Source organism: Larimichthys crocea, chromosome VI, assembly GCF_000972845.2.
Source record: "Larimichthys crocea isolate SSNF chromosome VI, L_crocea_2.0, whole genome shotgun sequence".
Classification (NCBI taxonomy): domain Eukaryota; kingdom Metazoa; phylum Chordata; class Actinopteri; family Sciaenidae; genus Larimichthys; species Larimichthys crocea.
In genome coordinates, this window is record NC_040016.1 from 18,046,005 (window position 1) to 18,065,578 (window position 19,574).

At 41.3% G+C, this 19,574-nt stretch overlaps 1 protein-coding gene and 1 pseudogene across 1 annotated transcript; one reads left to right on the forward strand and one right to left on the reverse strand.

Annotated features, from left to right (window-relative positions):
* Nucleotides 1-343: 343 nt before the first annotated feature.
* On the reverse strand, nucleotides 344-15,362 carry LOC104929052 (SPRY domain-containing protein 3). The gene is made up of 11 exons (XM_010743472.3): nucleotides 15,247-15,362; nucleotides 13,888-14,034; nucleotides 13,628-13,703; nucleotides 9,979-10,103; nucleotides 9,052-9,184; nucleotides 8,734-8,922; nucleotides 5,339-5,488; nucleotides 3,408-3,465; nucleotides 2,665-2,784; nucleotides 2,449-2,570; nucleotides 344-2,352 (listed from the first exon to the last, which is right to left on the reverse strand). Exons 2-11 carry the CDS (start codon nucleotides 14,013-14,015, stop codon nucleotides 2,218-2,220), a joined length of 1,236 nt encoding a protein of 411 aa, XP_010741774.1. The 5' UTR covers nucleotides 14,016-14,034; nucleotides 15,247-15,362; the 3' UTR covers nucleotides 344-2,217.
* Nucleotides 15,363-18,009: 2,647 nt separating this feature from the next.
* LOC113745884 (insulin-like growth factor-binding protein 6) overlaps nucleotides 18,010-19,574 on the forward strand; it is a 2,008-nt pseudogene continuing 443 nt past the window's right edge.

The following is a 19,574-nucleotide window of genomic DNA, read 5'->3' on the forward strand; positions in this document are numbered from 1 at the left end:
AGTAGAGCTAAATAATAAAAGCGTGTGGTACATGGCCAACAGCAGCAGAAGACCATTATTAGCTCCTGTGAACTAAGATAACGAATCACCAAAACAGGATGATGGTAATGTAAAACCAAACATGAGTACACTCTCACTGTGTACAGCACAGGCTGGTATGATGATGATGTGCAGATTGTTTCCTCAGCACACACTTAGCAGCAGTTGAGCATCACATAAACAACAGAGTCTTTAAAATATCTTTCTGACTAAGGAGACACTTCATGGACGCAATCAATCCTCATTCAAATGAACATCCCGACAGGATTCGAGGAGTCCGACGTGGATTCAATAAGGCGTTTTCAGACCTTGTCAGTGTCCTGCAGAGTCTACAGACAATGCAACACCTTTGGCATGAGGTGTGGAAGCGTGAATGTGGTTCACAAACTTGAGGGGTCAGCGTGGACCAACATTCAAGTGGCACCTTTCCAACACCTACACCTGGATCCAACAACCCGGTTTAAAAAGATCTTTCTACACAGGCACTTTGCTCATTTGGTCTTTTTTTTTTTAAAGGCAATCTGGTTGTAAAGCAACCTTACAACATCGATGAACAACATCTGACATGGTAGATATCAGATAAAAAAGAAAATCATTTTCAGCATTGTAGGTAAAAGTTAAAACCCAAAAGTTGTCAGCGATTAACAGCTGCAGAGAACCCTGTTGTAAGTGTAGTATGAACGGAAACGGTCTTCAATTTCAAGAAGATAAAATTCATTAGGCAAACAACAAAAAAAAAAAAAAAACATTTAAAAAATGCATGTCAGGTTTGTGGCAATCAATGGTTGACGTCAACATACAAAATAAAATAAAAAATAACCATAGAAAAGACAAGGTACTTAATTTTGATTATCAAATATACCTGAGAGCAGCAAATATTCGTTACAGTATGGCTTTGTTTTCAACATTCAGATCTTCAGTAATACTTTTAGTACTACACCAGGTTTAGTCCTTAATTATTCTTGTCCAGGGTTTAATCCTTAAAGAGAAACACCATCGTCACGATTTCCCTTTCAGGATCCACATTAAATTACACTCAATATCATTTGTCTTCAAATGTGTCTTTTTTCCAATTCATTCAGTTCATTTTTGGGATATTTTTCATTTAAAGGCCACTGAGTTGGGCTGATGTGTGTGAGTCAAACTGCAAGATACAAGAACGTGTTACACTTTTGGACACCAAATATCTCGACACTGATATTGATATCAACAGACTCGTACTGTCACCTCGGTAACCTCATGAATCTGTCTGACATGATTTACTGTCATAAATGTTTATCCCAAAGATTTTGGAGTGATTGTGATTCTATTTAATGGCAGTAAATCACACCTGTTTAAAATAATAACAACTAGTCATAAAAAAAACAACCCGGAGTTATAATTCTGCTTTCATAACTTACGCCAATACAACAATTAAAAGTCATAAAGATGATTTGGATTTCCTTTCAACAAACTGTTATTACACTTAATTATCCCATAGTTCCTAATGCATGTGGTTCGTACGGTTGCCAATGCGCTGTAATGACTCCATGTCAAAACAAGCATCCGCACACTCGCACAGAACCACAGCGATAAAGCAGCTGTTTGGTTTTTTTACAGACAGAGTCGACTCGCTGTTCAATTAGTGCACTGAATGTTTTTTTTGGAAGACTCTCTGAGCATTATCACTCTCACCACTGAGTGTCAGTAACGCACCACCGATAGGAGGAAGTACAGCAGCGCTCCGGTAATGGGCACAGTGTGGCGCTACATGTCTGCTGACGTAAAATGATCTCTGATAAGAGGGTCTACTTGTAAGCTGGGGTCTCCTCTGATTGGATTTTTACATTCATTATTCTTTTTTTTGTTTGTTTTTTAAAACCTTACTCTTGGATTAAATTGTCAAAAATAGTGTTTTACCCTCACAAACTCCTGGTTTTGCAATTTCCTATAAGACCTTTTCATTATAAAGCACTTCTCTGAGGCACATGTGTGATATTGACATACATTTTTGCGATCATTCTTACAGCATGAGGGCACCACGGTCTCCCCTTACAATGGAGTGACTTTTCAAGTAACACCTTGGAGCCTTGTTGACGTGGAGGTATTGTTTATTGTCCGAGCTCCAAAATGTCAGAGCGCAGCCAGTCGTCCTTGCTCTGATTTCACCAATCGAGTTTTCCGTTTCCTCCCCAATGCTCAGCCACTGAGGGGGTGCAGGTCCACTCTGACCTTCTCCCCTGTGCTCATCATCCCAATTGTAGGGTACAAACCTCCTACAGGTAAGGCCACTTCCCTCCGGCCCACAACCTTTCCATTCCTGGTGAAGAACACCTGTTCAAACACAACAGCAAAGAGATAAGAATATTTGCACTGAACGCTTTAGGAGACCCTTGGTTTTATATTTCTAGAGTTTTTCCAGCATCTCACCGTGACCTTCCTCCCCTCCAGATCTTCCCCCTCGTCCTCCTCATCTTCGTTGCTTGCATACAAGTCATTCTGAACCTCGCTGGGCTTTGGAAACACCTCGAGGTCCCAGTCGTCTACGTCATCTGAAGGAAACCCAGACACAGAACATGAAAAACAATAAGGGATTGTGCATGATGAGGCACATCGCCCTCAGAGACGATACAAAAAGACATTCACCTCCACCATCGAGGCTGTAGTCGCGAGGAAACATGATCCCGCAGCCCATAATGTCCCCTTCGAAGCAGCGTGGTCCAAACGGGTCCCCAACTCCGCTGCCCTGGAACAGTTTCCCATCATCTGCAAACAGCGGCTGATTAGTGCGTTATGTCACATGAGTGGGAGACACAATGAAGACACAGATACAACTGTCAAAACAACAAGACACAACATCCGCCACGACGTCTGTATCAATCTTTCTGATCCATCTATTCATTTCCTGAACCACTAATCCTGTTCAGCAGACACACATTGTACAGACAGACAAACTAATTCCCACTCACTCCTACGGGCAATTTAGAGTTTCCAGCTCACCTGACCTGCATTATTTGGACTGTGGGAGGAAACCAGAGCAACCAGAGGAAACCCACGCAGGCACAGGGGAGAACTTGTATCAAATATTTAGTTTGAACAATAACGCTTCAGTTTAGTGGGAACTATTTTCAGCAGTGCACTGGTCTGGCTGCTTATGGGACGTGGAAGACAAACAGAAACGGCGAAGAATAATCAATAATAACTGGTTAAATATTGAATTATTAGTGATTAAAGATATTAATAATAAAGTAGTGACAAATCTGTACTTTTAACCATTGTTAGAAACAGGAATGACTGTTGTGATAGTGTTTGTTGGTGACACAGTAGAATATAAAGACACATAATGACAGTGATACTTCGATATTTTCACATGATCGGCCAGCAATCACCTGCATGATAGGCTATGGACCCTCTGCTCCAACCTGGATGTCTGTTTTTGGGGTAGTCCTGTGAAACAAAGGAGAAAGTGACATGTTATGGTCCATTAACACTCTCCATTTATCTTTATTTTATTTCTTAGCGATGGAAATCTTTTGGGGCAAACCAACTCAAAAGATTTGCACCACGCTGAGATGCTAAGATATGTTTTGATCAGGGAAATTGCAAATCTTAACAATTTGACAAGCTGGGTTAAAAATAAAAGACATCATGTATATCTACACTTATATTATCAATCATTAAAATAACAGCTAATTGAGAGAGTTGGTCTATTTAAAGTGATTTGTAACAGGCATCTCTCATCATCTGGCATTTGCTTCTTCAAACACAGCAACACACATTTTGTATCCAAGCTTTGGGCGAGAAAACCCACATCATCTTTCATTAAGCAATGCAACTCTGATCAGGTAAATCACCTCAAGGCTAGGCTTGGATTGCAATAAAACAGATCCAATACTAGAGCAAAATGTTTGGTCTAATCGTAGGAGGTATGAGCTCCTGGAAGCAGAGAGCACTGACGTGATGATGGGCACAGTAACAGGTGAGGAAACTAGGTGTTGGAAGCACGATGCTGGGTGTGTAGAAAACAAGACTTTTCCCCCGAAGCAACAAAAGAGAAAAGGAATGAACCATAAACAATTGTTTCTCTATCCAATATAAGCAACCGTTGAGCAACCGGTAACTGTTACCCGGACACAGAGAGACACCTTTGTTTTGATTCTTTGCAGCGAGAGGTAATGCTTCCCATCATCAGGCTGATACGTCTTGCAGGAGATGACGGGGGATGGAACAAAACCTCAGGAATGACCTTTTGATGGATTTATAATGCTTTGCCAAAAACCGCAGACACATCGAGAAAAACAATTCCTGTAAAACAATCAGCAAAATGACAGAGCTCCATTCTCCAACGCCGTCTGACCCGAGGGTGCAGCATGCCCACACACAGTAACTAACGGCAGAGGAGTCGAGGGGGAGCTCGATGTTGTTGTCGGGTGAGTGAAGCGGTGATCCGCCACCTCCCAGACTGCGAGCGCGATCGCAGCTGGCAAAACAGCAGCGTGATTAGCACGACTGATGCTCGAGCAATTAGCGTCCAATAACCTGAGGACAACGAGTGCTGCCGATCCCGGCGGAGAGCAGCAATCTCTGAGCCACACTTCATTTCATAATGTCATACGAAAACACGATGACTGCATCCTAAGCGGTTATTACTCTTTTATTTATATTGAAACACAGCGTGCACAGGTTCATGGTGATTTCATGTGAAGCAGAAGGCAGCTGAGTGCATCTCTGATGTGTAAACACTCAACAAGTCTTCTCTCAGGCACAACTTATTTCCAAAATATGGATTGCTTGTTATCACTGCAGATTAAAACCGCCTAATTGAGCTGAATTAATCAACCTTTCATTGCTTTGCCTGAGGAACTCCTGCATGCTTTTAATTCTTTTTTTTCCTATTTGTTCCTTCTGGTGCACGGAGTGCATGGACGGGGAAACGGAAAAGAAACAAGACAACAATGTCATCTAATCTCATAAGTAACCTTTCGCACACTTGACTGCAGCTTTCTAGTTAACGTGGTAGATTAGCATGTAAATGGAACAACCTGCTTTCTATGGAAAACCAGATGTGGGGATGAAATGAGACAATATTTATTCTGTTGTTAGCTTTTCCTCTTTCGGTCATCCATCACTTAGACTGGAAACAGTGAGAGCAGTGGTGCGTATGAGGGGTGAGGGATGACGAGGGGTGAAGCGGGTGAGGGGGGGGTGGGGTTCTTTACCGACAGATAAGCACAGTGTGTACGGTAAGTAATAACACACCGTGTCAGTGATCATGACATGTGATCATTATGACGAAGACTTGAAACAAGGAGCCTCTTACCCTGCGTGCCAGCCCCAGGGCGATGTAACACTTCTCTCCAGCATCTGTAATCTCCAGCTCATAGTAGTGGAAGCGTGTGTTGAGAGGTCGGCGGGCCTGAGCCAAGCCCACGTCCACGATGCTCTTCCCTTTACCAACGTACTCCAGCAGCTGTGGAAACAAACGGAGACACGTACAGGTTGACTGAAACTGGATTCATGTTTCTAACCTATGGATGTTTTTTACAACGAAATCTCGTTGTGTCATACATAAAAATGTTTAAGAAAAACTCTGATAAACAAACTGTATGCGGCACCTAACAACGTTTGCGACGTACATAGTGGTGTTTCTATCAGAAGTTAAAAGGAGAGTAAATATTGGATTGACATTTGCCGTGTGGCCAAAAACAAAAACACCAAATAAACTCTAGTGTTTCTTCACGGCTGATGAATATATGCTGCTAAAAAGATGTTGCCACAGATTTGTAAGCTGACAGTGTATCAGTGTTGTGTTGTTGTTGTATTCTTCTTGTTTCCGCCACCCACGAGTTGACAGAAAAATCGATGCGTGCACCTTTAAAGCAGCCGTGACTTTTGAAAGAATCATAATCTTCCACCTTCAACGTGAAAAGGTGAATTCGTAAGCAATAAAACGCAGCCTTGCTCGGTTCATTACATTCAGGGGGGTTTCAGTTCTGCAGGTTTAGTACGACCAGTAGCTTTTGTTACCTTACAGTTATCTTACCTTATGATCCCTCTCGTTGTTTTCGGCATATAACGTTACCTCACCATTGTCCCTTGTGGCCACAGTGGCTGCTGTTCAGACAAGTTGTATAGGCTCGCTTTGAGGAGACTGTATATCCCATATAGACAGCCTGATTTTCAAGGGAGCTCGTGTCCCACTAACCTGCAGAATGCAGAATGCACTGCTTTTATTTTTTTCCCTCCCAAAAACAATGTGTTGGGGGTTAAAGAAGAATAAAAACTACTTTGTGTATTTACTATTCCATACAAATTCATTAAAAACATGGTTTTAGCTCTAAACTTTATAGTCATACGTGTCTCGTCTTTACTGTATGTTCAGGTGTGTCAACAAAACTGGTGGATGAGTTTATTCAAATTATTAGACGACTCAAAAACTCCTGATTTCATCAATCTGATCACAGTTTTCACTAGTGAACTGGCCTTAAGTTGGTAAAGAAATCAAGTGGACGTTTGTTTTCCTGGGAAAATAAGGCAGGATTTGGATTCGTCATCTGTGCTCTGTACTGTTTGGGTACTAAAAATCAAAGCTACGGCAACAGAGAGAACATAAATGTTTACTGCAGGCAGCAGATGAGAATCAACACCACCAAAGCTGAGTCCCCGACTTTCATAAATGACCAAAATACAACTTACAACTATCTGAAGAGAACAGTAAACATGTTCATACTCCGAGCGTGTCCAAACATCTCATTAACATTGTCGCCAACTTGCTCCGTTTAATGAACTCTTCTTCTTCCACTGACAAAAAGCAACTTGAAACTTTAAAAAAAACAAACCGATAGTGTTTGAAATGTGCGATCTCATTAAACCAAACATGTCACTTGATGCTTGTTTAATGGCTTAAACTATACACCTGTTGTACACCTATATGTATAAATAAATAAGAGAAGGTCTCATAGACTGATTCACTTCTGAAGAACTTGTGTTTTCTGAAAACATCTTCTCCTCCTCTCTTTTTAAATCATAATGTAAGCACGACCTCGAGAGGTAAACAGCTTCTCCGGTGCTGTTACCACTTTAGTTTATATGCAGGAAATATTGGATTTTATCTGTCTTGGTAAACAATTTTATCTAACGCACCTGTATATCAACATTCTAAACCAATAAATGCCTGGCCTAACACGCTCAAGTGTCAGCGACGTTAAATTGAATAACACTTGAAGTAATTGGACAGATAAACGGAGAGAAACTGTAACGGGCACCGAGAAAACAGGATGCCTAACAGTTGGAAATCACAACAGCCAGAACAAATATTACAATAGGACTTGAAACTCGCTGCACGCTGCTCTGTCTCCCACAAGCCTTGAAATCCCACATCTTGTATTGTTGCCGAGATGTTTTTCTGTCCTGACAGCTCACTCATGTAGTGTTAAGACGTGCACACATGTGTAATTTATGAGTTCCAAGGAGATCAGACTGTGGTTTGTGGGCCCTGCAGGACAGGGCCAAATTTGTAGAAATAAAGGATAATTAAATGTGCGGGTGGCATACAGGTTACTCGCTCCTGCCTAAGGGCTAGTCAGCTGCCATCCCCTCCCATCCTTTTCAATTCAGGTTTTGTGCGTATCAACGGCTGACTCACACACAAACACTCAGCCCTGCCGTCACAGGGAGGGGTGGACACCCAGCGAGACAGACGGAGAGGGAAAGAGGAGGTCAGGGAGCACTTTAGAGAAAATAATGATTAAATAACTTATGTTATCTTTTCTTATTGGTTATTCAGCCAACGGTAACGATCTGTATTGAGTATCCAAGACTTGGTTTAGGACTTAAAGTTTGCACTTTGCCTTACTGATCTTAAATATGGATTTTCATTATTTTGGATTTGACACAGATCAACTGCTTCCATGTGTGGTCCAGATTTCTTATTTGGCTTTTTAAATGTTGTTGCATTTAGGCATTTAACACAATTTTGAACAAAGCCAACTGAAAAGATGGAGGCAGACTTGATAAGTGTCTGTATTTGTCGGGTCTTGTTGGCCAGGGTTAAAGATACAGTTCGGGTTCTTCCCACAGTGTTTGCACCAGTTTAGCATCGCAGTCATTTAACATGAAACTAATGATCGAAATCAATGCAGCAGAACCAGAGATATTGTCTTTTTTCGGTCAGCGTATTCTTCTTCCTTGTCAAAAACCTGGTTCCTACGTTACCCACAATGCAACTTGACCTGCCAACAGTTAAGTTGGAAATTCAGATGACTAATAATTTGGTGACTAATGTCTAGTCTCAAGCAGAGATGAAGAGCAGGCAACAGAGGTCTGGTAAGCTATATGCAGAAGTACCTGCATTCATGTGGTAAATTGGTGGAGTTCCCCTTTAAGAGTTTGGGATATTTTGAGAATATAGATATTTATTTTTTTTACAGTATGACCAGGACCTCATGGGCAATAACTGAGTGAAGTATATAAGTAAAACAAGTGATGTATAACCTTTAAAATGTGACTGAGGACATCAACAGTCAGCCAACCTTAATTAAAGCTTTCTGATGTATTCCAGTCCAATAATGTGGCGTACACAGACTCTCCTCCCGCTGACAGATCTGAGCCTGAACCTTTATAAGTGAGACAACCTGTCACATTTTTATGTTGCCTTTAATGTACCGGTTTGGCAGGTCCTGCTCACAGAAGAACTGGTAAAAAAAAAAGACTTACCGTGCCAGTCACCTTGACGTCATGGAGACGGCCCCAGTCCTCTTCATGACTGTCCACTATCATCTGTCCATCATCCTCCTCCGTCCCCCATTCAGCGTTCAGGTCTAGCAGCACTTCTTCTCCCAGAGAGTGCATTCCCACTGCAGGGTAGAGAGCATCAGGCGATGCAGGGATTTCCACACTGCCGACCTGAGCACACATTCAGACACAGTGCGATGATTTAGGGAAACTATGAATAAATTCACATGTAAAAATGTACTGGCTGAATAAAGGTTGTCAACGGGAAAGTAATAGGATGGGAATGATGGCAGCACTTACTTCCTTCCCATTCTTGGTAAAAAACACTGTTAACTGTCCGTCCTCCAGGTCCGTGGATATTCCACAGCCGATTTTGTCACCTCTGCAGCATTTTGGACCAAACTGCTGTCCTACAGTGTTGCCATTATACAGCCTGTGGAAAGACAGGTAGGAAAGGCTCAACGGCTGATCATTAAGGCTCATCAGTGTCAGGTTTTGCTGATAAGGGGAGAAATATCAAAAGACGCCAGTGACAGAAAATATAAAGAGTAATATATAGTGTAAATGTTTACATGGTGTTCGTGCTGCAAACGGCATTAAATCTTCACTTTCTTATTTTTATATTCTCTACCATGAGCCAAAGTGTCCTCAAATCCAGACAGAGACCGTTGCTACATGTCGTTTCTGATCTCTCTCTCACATCATTTCCTATCATCGTTATACTGTCAAAGCTCTAATGAAGGCATAAAATTTTTAAAACTTCCTCGTGATGGAGCCGACAGTGCTCGTTTCTTCTCTGCCTCGCTCTCGTGTTACAGTGTTCGGTTTACAGTAAGTTATTGGAAATACCAGGAAACAAGAGGGGAAACATTCACAGTGTAGTCGACCAATCTTGTGCAATGAATTCCGGTGTGTCTCAGTCTCATATAAATGTGCAGCTTCTCTAAACTTTATCCAGTTCCTAAAAATATCAGACCGAATTGTTCTCTCACGCAAGCCTATTTTCTAAAAGTAGTAACAGAGAAGTAAACATGAAATATGCACGTTTCCTCAGTCAGGACTTTCCCAAATCCATTGTAAGGTGCATTAAGGAGGGATCTCTGGATGGTCAGCTTGGACAGGAGGGATGACTACATTCATATCAATACCTATTGTTTAAGACAGACATTAGGTACATTATTCTGCTGCTTACAGTATATGTAAAGAAAATCTTCACTTGTTACGTACTTGCCATCATCAGCATGAAAAGCTACAGAGTGTGGGAGCCAGCCCGGCTGATGGTCCAGCTTGTAGAACTGAGGCACCAAACCAACAGCGATCATCCCCCTCACCCCGGTATCGATGATGGTCACCTGCAGAGACAGCACAGGTTGAATTATCTCCAGGAAACACTGATTAGTTTAAAAACTATGATCTCACCGAACGTGTCTCGTTTTGACAGGGATGTTCTACAAATATCCTCAAGAGGCGTGAGCGTCAAAACACAGCCTTAGATGTTAAATGTTTCTTCTAAATAACGTGATGAGTCATTTCATTCCTCCCTTCCTCTGATACATCTCGGGACACAAACTTTGAATTTATAAAGACGGTGTTTTGACATTGCGGGCAACGAGTCATGAGCTACTCATTACACATCATGCGTTTTATTTTGTGAGAAGGCAAAAACAGAGAAAAACAAACTTGAGTCTCGAGACACAGGAAGAGGAGGCATATTTTATCAGTGTTTGTTAGGATATTCTCACACAAAGGTGATTCAGCCACTGAGATGGATTAAATAATATGTGTTGTATTCGCAAAGTAAACATATTTATACATTTATAACACTTTTTACTTTATATAAAACACTATAAAAAGGGCCACAGCGATGCTGGCTGCTCCGTGAAGATGAAACTTGTTTCACAAACTGAAGTACTGAACGTTTAAACTTTGATGTCGGTGTCAGAGGATCACCAAAATCAGCGTGATTCTCTCAGGACCATGAATGTCTCACAGCAATGCATTCAATAGTTCAGATATTTCAGCCTGAGAGGTGAACCACTACAGATTTTATTGTATGGAAACCATATAAAGTAATAAAGTTTCAAAATGCCCTCTCGAGTGTGAAAAGCTTGACGTTTCTCCTCCCTTCAGGCTCCGCGCCAAGCTTTTTACATGTCATTACATTTTGCTTTTTTGGGTTTGACGTCGCCCCTCTTTTCTCTTTTCACTTCATGAAATTTCCAGACCAAGCTGAAACTATATAGTATCTCTTTGTATAACATTGCATGTTAAATCAAAGTGAAAACCCTCAAGTAAAAGAGCTGGCCTTTACCGTTGTTATCATAACTGAATACTGACCATATGACATCATCCCCAGGGAGTCTTAACATGGACACATTGCAATCGGAGTACTGCTGGCAAATCCAGGGCAAGGAAAAGAGGAAACTTTCAAGTTCTTTCCCATGACCTCAACAGCGGTCTCCAGAGAGAGTGAGAAGTAATACGTCCCGAGTTTTCTGTGTCAGTGTCAGAACATGCAGATGAACCTTAAAAATCTACAATCAGTATCCACTTTACAGACATTTACTAGCTCATTTGCCCATTTGCGCAAATGGCTTCCTCCCTCCTCCTACGTGACTCCCACAAAGTGAGTCACAATAACGAAACTCACTTAAGTATAAAGGTTGCATGGGTTAGTTACTGTTTCACTACGCGTCAGACTGGGGGCAGGATGTGTGTGTTAGGCAAGTTTCGACATGGTTTATTCAGAGGAAACAGTCACCGTCTTGGGATGTTTGTGCACTACGCTGTCCAGATTACCAAGAGCAGTGAAATAAACAAATCAGCACATGATTCTTAATGAGTTGTGACTTATTTGGCTCTCTGCGACCGACTTATCGGGGGCTGAGATAAGGAAGCCTGCAACAGATCGAGTTGGTACACACACCAGGTCGAACATTTGACTGTATCTGTGTATACAGCAGTTGTAAATACACTGTTTGCTCTTATTTATAATAGTACAGTACTGATCCTTCTTACGGGCTGACAGAGTTTTACCGGCTGCTAGTTGTGGCTGTTTATAATCTGACTCAGCTTAATGTCAAAAGCACAGTGTTAGACATTTCAGCCACCGAGCACTACCTCTTGTATATTTAAAGACACTACTTTACAGTGTTTTTTAAAATGAGTCAGCTAGGAAAGTTTTCAAATGACTCCCAGAGCTTATGTTATCTTGATTAGCCAACAAGCTGATAAAAACCTGCCTGCGACAGCTATAATTTCAATGAAACCCACACACATCAGTTTCCAGTAAGAGATACGGCGACTGTTTTAAATCAAGGACTCAAGATCTGCCTTCGTCATCCATGTAAACGGCATGTGATCAGGGCTAGTGCGGAGGGCTCGAGAGGCATAGCGACTGTAACTAAGGGGAGATGGGGCTTACGTCATCTTTTGTTAATAGCATGAATCTTCTGCAGGAAATGTGCGTGACCCCGGTGACAACATTCACTTGAGTTTCTGGAAGGCAAAAGCTCTTCCCGCTTCTCCTCTGATGTAAAATGATAAAAGGCCATCCTCTTAATCACAAAGGCTTTACCATAAAAAAATGATGCAACTAACAGACATCCAGGCTCATTTTCTTAACCCGCACTGAACTCGGTACGTTGACGGAATAGTATTTTAACATCAGAGGTGGCTCAAGAAAAGGTAGAAGACCTGCTCAGCATGCAGAAGAAGAAGAAGTGCTGTTATTTGTGCTGATGCTTAATAGTTAACGCTGCTTCGGATTTTTTTGTGTTAATGACTTTGGCTCGTGTGTCTTAAAGAATCAGCATTAGCTTCAGAAAAAAAAAAAAAAAACGTACACCCAGTCCAGGCATAGTGTAAAAACGAGCTGCCAAACAAATCTATTTCCAAGATGAAAGTTGTTTTTCACAAGCCACGACAAATACTAACGCTAGAAAGTTAACACCATCATCACTGGAAGTGACACAAGATGTGAATCATCTGCTGGCAGATTTTTTTTTTTTTTTTAAATCAAGTAATAATACTCGATTATTGGTTTTATGAGATGAAACTTCCATTACTAGTAGTCATAAATGGTTTCAGTTCATTCCAGCTATGATGAGATCCTCCATGTCTGTTGTGTGTCCATCGATACCACAAACAATAATCGATCTGTATGCACAGCAGTATCCTTGATCAGAGCTTAGAACTCAAAACCTCTGTTTCTAACTTCACGAGTAGAAATACCCCACTACATATAGATAATTACACACTAATATAGCAGTATGTAGCTGAAATGAATTCACAGGACTTCTCATGTGCACGTTCATTTCCAGTAAAGTGACTAATGTTAAAACACGTCTGGGCAATCTGGCCCTTTTGTCACATCACATTCTTCAGTTTAAAACTGTTTTCGAAGGTCATCACGAGTGTTTTGAGCTGTCAAAATCAGACAGCTGTGCAGTCAACAGAGTACAGAATGTAACTGGTGAGAATGGAAAATAACTTCAATGGACTGATAATTACACTGGCATTTAATCAACAATGAAGCTGCTACCACCAAAAAAAACAAACCACAGCTCAGGTTCGAGTTCAGTTTGGGTTCATCGTCACATTAGTAGACTCGTGAGGACACAAAGTAGAGAATTAAGGTAAATTTATTATGTTAAAAACAAATCACTATATAACAAGTGTGTTTGTATTTGTGCCATATTAATAGCAGGGCACAAAATTAGCAGCAGCCAAATGCTGGTAAAAATATGGATGGTGGATTTGATTCATTCACCAGCTGTCGAGTGGCTGGTAAAACTGTAGCCATTTGGCTCGGGGCACGAAAAATGGAGACAATCTATTAAAAGCCATGGTTTGAGAGGAAACGTTCAACTCTTACTTCATAATAGCGATTTCTTCTCGACAACGGCCTGGCCGCCACAAAACAGCCAACTTCATCTGAATTCCCATGATACCTACAGACGGATCCAAAAAAGAAAAACAAACCATTACTATAATCATCACTTCTGCCAGATACAGGCAAAACGGAGTGCCGATTCAGCAAGCAAATGAAGGGCTCTGGCACATAATGAGGGACTAAACCTCATGAGTCTCTCAGCTCCAGACTGTCACGGTGTGCATTGCTCATCACTGCTGTACCTGAGTACGTCTCCGTCTCTCAGCATCCTTTTGAGCCGCTCCCGGTATCGCACTGCTCGCACTTCACGGATTTCTCGAATTCGCCTCCTCCAGTTCAGAAAGCGATAATGAAGGTTTATGTCGTCCATGTCTGAAAAGCATTACAATCTGGGGCACAGGGAAACAAAACGGAAAAGAAAATTTTTATTATTGTACAGACTTTGGGGCTGATGATTTGACTGAAATATTCAAACAAAAGTCTCCCAGTGTGTGTTTGTCTGTTGAAGAAACGCAGTAACAGCACAAGTCCTCCTTAAGAACACAGCAAACATCTCTGACCACAACAAGATTACCAGTGTTGCCTGACAACAAGAAGGAAATGGGTTTGAACCTCGGGCCAAACCCTTCCCGCGAGGAGTTTGTTGCGTTTGTGTTTTTCCATTTACGTTTAATCCAACATTCCAAAGACAAGCAAAGGCCTGGACAGTGACTGTGCACTGCCAACAGGCATCCACGTGAGTCCCCCTATTCGTGTTAGTCCTGTGACGGTCAGGTGTGGGTGTCTTCCACCCAATGTTAACTGTGACTGACTCAAGTATAGACTGGCTCTTTTGATAATAAGAGCCACCCGGATTCAATGATGAGTTTCTGTGCCAGAGATACTTTTAAACTTTTGAACTCAGCGCCTTGGAGGCGTTGTTTGCACCACATTTGAACCACAAATCTGCAAACAAATCTGAAATAAAGAATATTTACTATTTTGGGGTTAATAAGTTATTCAAACTATTAATCTGTTATCAGAATATTTGTGGGTCATTAAAATGATGAATAGTTTAAGCTCAGTTGGTGACCTGCATATCATTTATTATGGTTTCATGTCAGACTTTGTAATTAAACCCAGTTAAATCAGATTTTGTTTGTCATGTCATGACTAAGAACAAAAATATTTTTTTCTGTGTGGACTTTTTTTTTTATTATTTAGCTGCCTACAGTATGACAGGAAACCTTCCCCCTCTTTGTCTATTATTAGTTTCATTACAGTAAGCCTGTAAATGTTGCCCTTAAAAACGGAAATAAAGGTTAATTTCTTTAAAGTGACAAGTTACCAAAACAAAAACGACTGAGTGAAACAGATGAGGCTCTAACAGGTCATGTGTTTTAATGAAATAAACAAATCTGCTGTGTGTTAACTCAACAGTTTACTCATTTACGAGCCTACCCTAAACGCAGCATCGCATTTCCCAAACTACGGGTAGGACTGTGTTGGCCGCGACGCAACATTATCGCGCCGTTTTGGTTAATAACGTCCTGTAAACATGACTATGCCTCAGTTTACCCACAGACGATTCAAACCCTGTTTGTCTCATGTCGGTTCCTTACTGTTTTAAAACTTGTAAACGCGTCGTCCTTCGGTTTTTCTTCCACTTTTAAGGGGGTGAAGTCTGTCACTTTATGTCCAAAACCTGCGCTGTCGGAAGTCCCGCCCTCTCAACCAATCACAGCACAGGATGAATACAGCGTCTTTAACCTGTGCACTGCCGTGTGTGTGTGTGTGTGTGTGTATGTATATATATATATACACATACATTTTTTTAACAATGAACTTCTCCGGCATACTTTCACCGAGAGACTTAATTTAAACTTTAAAATGTAGGTACTCTTGCCTTCTGTTCAGGGATTCACTACACTCATCGACAGCTTTTACTGTTTTTAAACTATCGAGGCTCAAAGTTGAGCAGGTTTTTACTCAAATGTCTGGGTTCATAATGGATGTGTATTGCGCGGAATGTTTGAGCTAGAGTGGATGACATCATCAGCTAGAGTGAGGAGCAGAGAGAAAAGTCAGTGAAAAAATAAAACGTATTCGACTACCGTGTCCTCAAATGCCCCACTACAGACGTGATTTAGACATAGAAATGTAGGAAAATTTGTCTTCTCACTCATGTTCGTCTGCTAAAGCTGTCAGACTTATAGTTTTGGCGTAACACACAAAGATGTGCCAGCAACATCCATCCACAGCCTCATAGACTGCCATGTTAAAAAGGCGGGAACATTTCTGGAGGAAAGCAGAAGTAACGTTTCTTTGAATCGCTCTAAAGGTCAGAGTTCTTCATTTTATCAACACAAATTAACTATGTAGACGTTCAGGAAGGGCTCAGGATGCTCCCAGTGATTTCGGTTCAATTATTGGAAATATGGTTTGGCCAGAAATCCTTCCTGTTCGAGGGGTGGTCTCAGCATTTTCTCTCTGTCAGCATTTCCAACTGACATTCTAACCCTGATGAAGATACGCGGTTACAGAAGCCACTAATAATTAAATACATGCTAACTGCTAACATGCTCATGCTAACATGCTCATGCTAACATGCTCATGCTAACATGCTCATGCTAACATGCTAAGACCCCGGGCAACAGCCCACTCGTCACTCTCATCATTTCTGCGGGAATTTTCTAGTTTCTAATGTAATATTGCTTTATCTTTGGAGGTAGTTGTGTTGGAGGTTTTCTGTAACTGATTATACTCATCAGGGTCACAGTGGGGCTGGAGCCCATCCCAGCTGACTTTGGGTGAGACACCCTGGACAAGTCACCAGTTCATCACTGGGCTGACACATAGAGACAACCATTCATTCACACCTGCAGAGCAACTAAGAGTCACCAATCAACCTATTCACTACTCCACCACCATGCTGCCCGGTGTAGCAATGTATTCAACTTATTTCAATTTTATTCATATAGTGCCAAATCACAACAGAAGATACAGAGCAGATCTAGACCACACATATATCTATATAAGATACAGAGCCGATCTAGACCATACATAATATCTATATACAGTATATATCTGTAGATAGATAGATAGAAACTTTTACATAAAACACACACATAAGTTACATTGACCAATTTGAGGGATCAATAAAGTATTCTGATTCTATAAAAAAAAAGGAGAGAGCGTTTTTTGTAAAGATTAAAAGATCTCATACATTCGTGCTAATAAATCCTGTGAATTCAGTATCGCCCACAGGGCCCACTCATACATCCGAGGTATTAAGGGATAAATCCTACAGATCAAGTAGTCTTACCTCGACTTATCCTGGATAGGCTAAGTTTGTAACTAAATTTGTTTGTATCTGGATGAGTGGTCATTATAGGATATTAATACATCAAGTTAGGAGACTGTCAGTTTTTTAAGATCATGTCTTCTATTTAATCTGGTTGTGACTCACAGACCGTGGATTTGTAGGGTGGGACTTTTTTGCTCGTGGCTATTAGTCTTAGTCATCCAACTTTGAGTGGCACTCCTTCAGCCTCTTGGTGTCGGCTGTTTCTCTGAATCTTAAGCCCCGCAGTTATAGTCTCTGTAAACACGCTCCGTGAAAAATGTTTGTTAGTTGGTTGCTATTTAAAGAAAGTCTAACAATCGACAAACAGGGTGAAAAGGGGTGAGTATCTTAATACTTTGCTCCTCTTGATTTTTCATAGGATTTGTATTGCTGTATTTATTGCACCTTCTTTTTTTGTGTTTTTTTACTGCACTAATGCACTCAAATGCATTTCTATCTTGTCAGCTCAGCTGTGTAAAACATTGTAATGTTGCCTTTGGTAAAAGTTGAACTGTTTTGATTATATTTATAATCTCCCTAGGGCTTTGTATGTAATCTACAAGAAACGCGTAAATTGAACTGTCAGATAGATTTAGTCGAGAAAGAAGTGCAGTAATTGCTTGTGAAATGTAATGAAGAACAAAGTGTTCATGTAAATTACCGCTGTGAATTACAGTAATTACAGTTCTTGATAAATCTACCGCAGCTGATGACTTCACTTTTTCAATTTATTTTGCAGTTTTACTCAATTGGTTGTTTTTGAGTTTTTAGCCACAACTAATGACTGATTATGGACACAGAATCAAATCAATGTTTTCCTTTTTTTTACGATGCACAGCAGTGATTTTAAAAGTTACCCGGCAAGTTTCTCATCTGCTGATTGTTTGGTTACACAAAAGCTTTACCTCAGGAATAACAGACCCTCTCAGTGGGGAAAAAGCAGAGCAATGGAAGAGCGCACACAGCTATCACTTGTGATTTATGCTGGTGTGAAAACATAACTATCCAGCAAGCTGACAGAAAACAAAATGATATGAGCATGCGTGAGTGTGTAGGTGTCAGAGACAAGGGGAAACGGGTGTGCTCCGCTGTGTGGAAACGAGAAGGAAAAACTAACATTTCCATCACGTACCCTCCCATACCTTTCCCCACTGGTTTGCACTCTTTTAAAGCTGCGCCAGTGCGTCTGTCCAGCCTCATTATCACTTTGTCTTGGCTTGAGGAAATCCTATCCACCCTTTCGACACACAGACCAAACTGCAGTCGTTGGATCTAATCTAAGATCAGAAGTCCGGATAGAAATCAATCAAAAAAGTCAGTTGTTAGTAGACTGGACTGTTACCATCATTTGTGGACAACTTCCAGACCTCCAGGTTGAGTGCTTCTGTATCTAAACATCCTGGTACTGCTTCTCCTGCAGCCAGCTCTGTCAAGCCCCGTGCCGCTGACAACGCCATCCAGATGTCCCACGTAAATCAGATCCCCACACGAGTCTGCCGTCTGTAGACCTAAACGCCACCACTCTGGCGATTGGAGAACCATGTGGTGTCTACAACAGTGAGCTGCTCCTACGGTCTACGATGTGCACCTCCAGAGGATGAGCCAAGGCCCCTCCGCGCCCTGCTCGAAGGCAGGGGGGTCTGCAGTAATGCCAGCAGCGCTGGCACAACTGAAAGCCCCCACACAGCAGGTAAGGGTCGCACTTTCTTAAGGACGATGATGTGAATGAATGAAGTAGAGTCACCAGGCTTTAGGTGAGGTTCATGATGTATGTATTTCCATTTAGCACTCACCATTTACTGATTTATTGGTCTGTTTTTGACAGTTTTACCTCCTGACCCGTCACCTCTGATCAACACTGAGCAGTCTTCCTGTAATGTGATCATAGTTTGTATAGTCAAGAAGAAGAATTTGGACAGAGAAACACACCTGTGTTTACATGTTGAGTTTTCCATGGCCCAACTTCCCCGGGACAGCTGATACATAAAAACATCAGCATGAAAAACGTGTTTATGGTTGAGTCACTGCAGGATAAACATGATTTCTTTTTTTAGATGGATTTTTACTATTACTGTTAGTGCTTTTAGTTAACCAGGAGTAAAGTACGTTGTGAGAAATAACAAGAAAAAAAGGGGTTCATGAAAAAGATAATTGGAGCTGACACTGCAAGTATTCACACACTATAAATAAGGGATCAATACTAAATATTTTGTCTTATCTGATCCTAGTCCCAACACCCACTGAGGATCCAAGGAGGTAAAATCTTCTACAAACAACCGTAACTCAGTGGATACGACAGTATAATATGCTTAAGCTGTTGATCTCGCCTCTTCTTTCAGGCTCCATGTCGCAAACTGCTAACCACACTTATCAAAGGTCTTGACGGACAACGTATTTGGCTCACATCATGCATCTACATGCCCAACTGTGACAAGCGTGGGTTTCTTCAGGAAGAGCAGGGAGTTTCATGAAATGATTAAAACACACTAACGACTTTCCTATTGGTTTCCGCTGCCAATAAAAAAAACAAACAACTGATCTCTCTTTGTCCTCTTGGTGCAGTGTTGGTCCTCTCGGGCAAGCGGCGTGGAAAGTGCTGGTGTG

Coding starts and splice junctions, on each gene's coding strand:
- LOC104929052 (XM_010743472.3), bottom strand. CDS start 14,015: ATGGACGACATAAACCTTCATTATCGCTTTCTGAACTGGAGGAGGCGA. Junction 3,466..5,338: donor CCCTGGGGCTGGCACGCAGG/GTAAGAGGCTCC, acceptor TTTGTTTCACAG/GACTACCCCAAAAACAGACA. Junction 2,353..2,448: donor TGGAGGGGAGGAAGGTCACG/GTGAGATGCTGG, acceptor GTGTTTGAACAG/GTGTTCTTCACCAGGAATGG.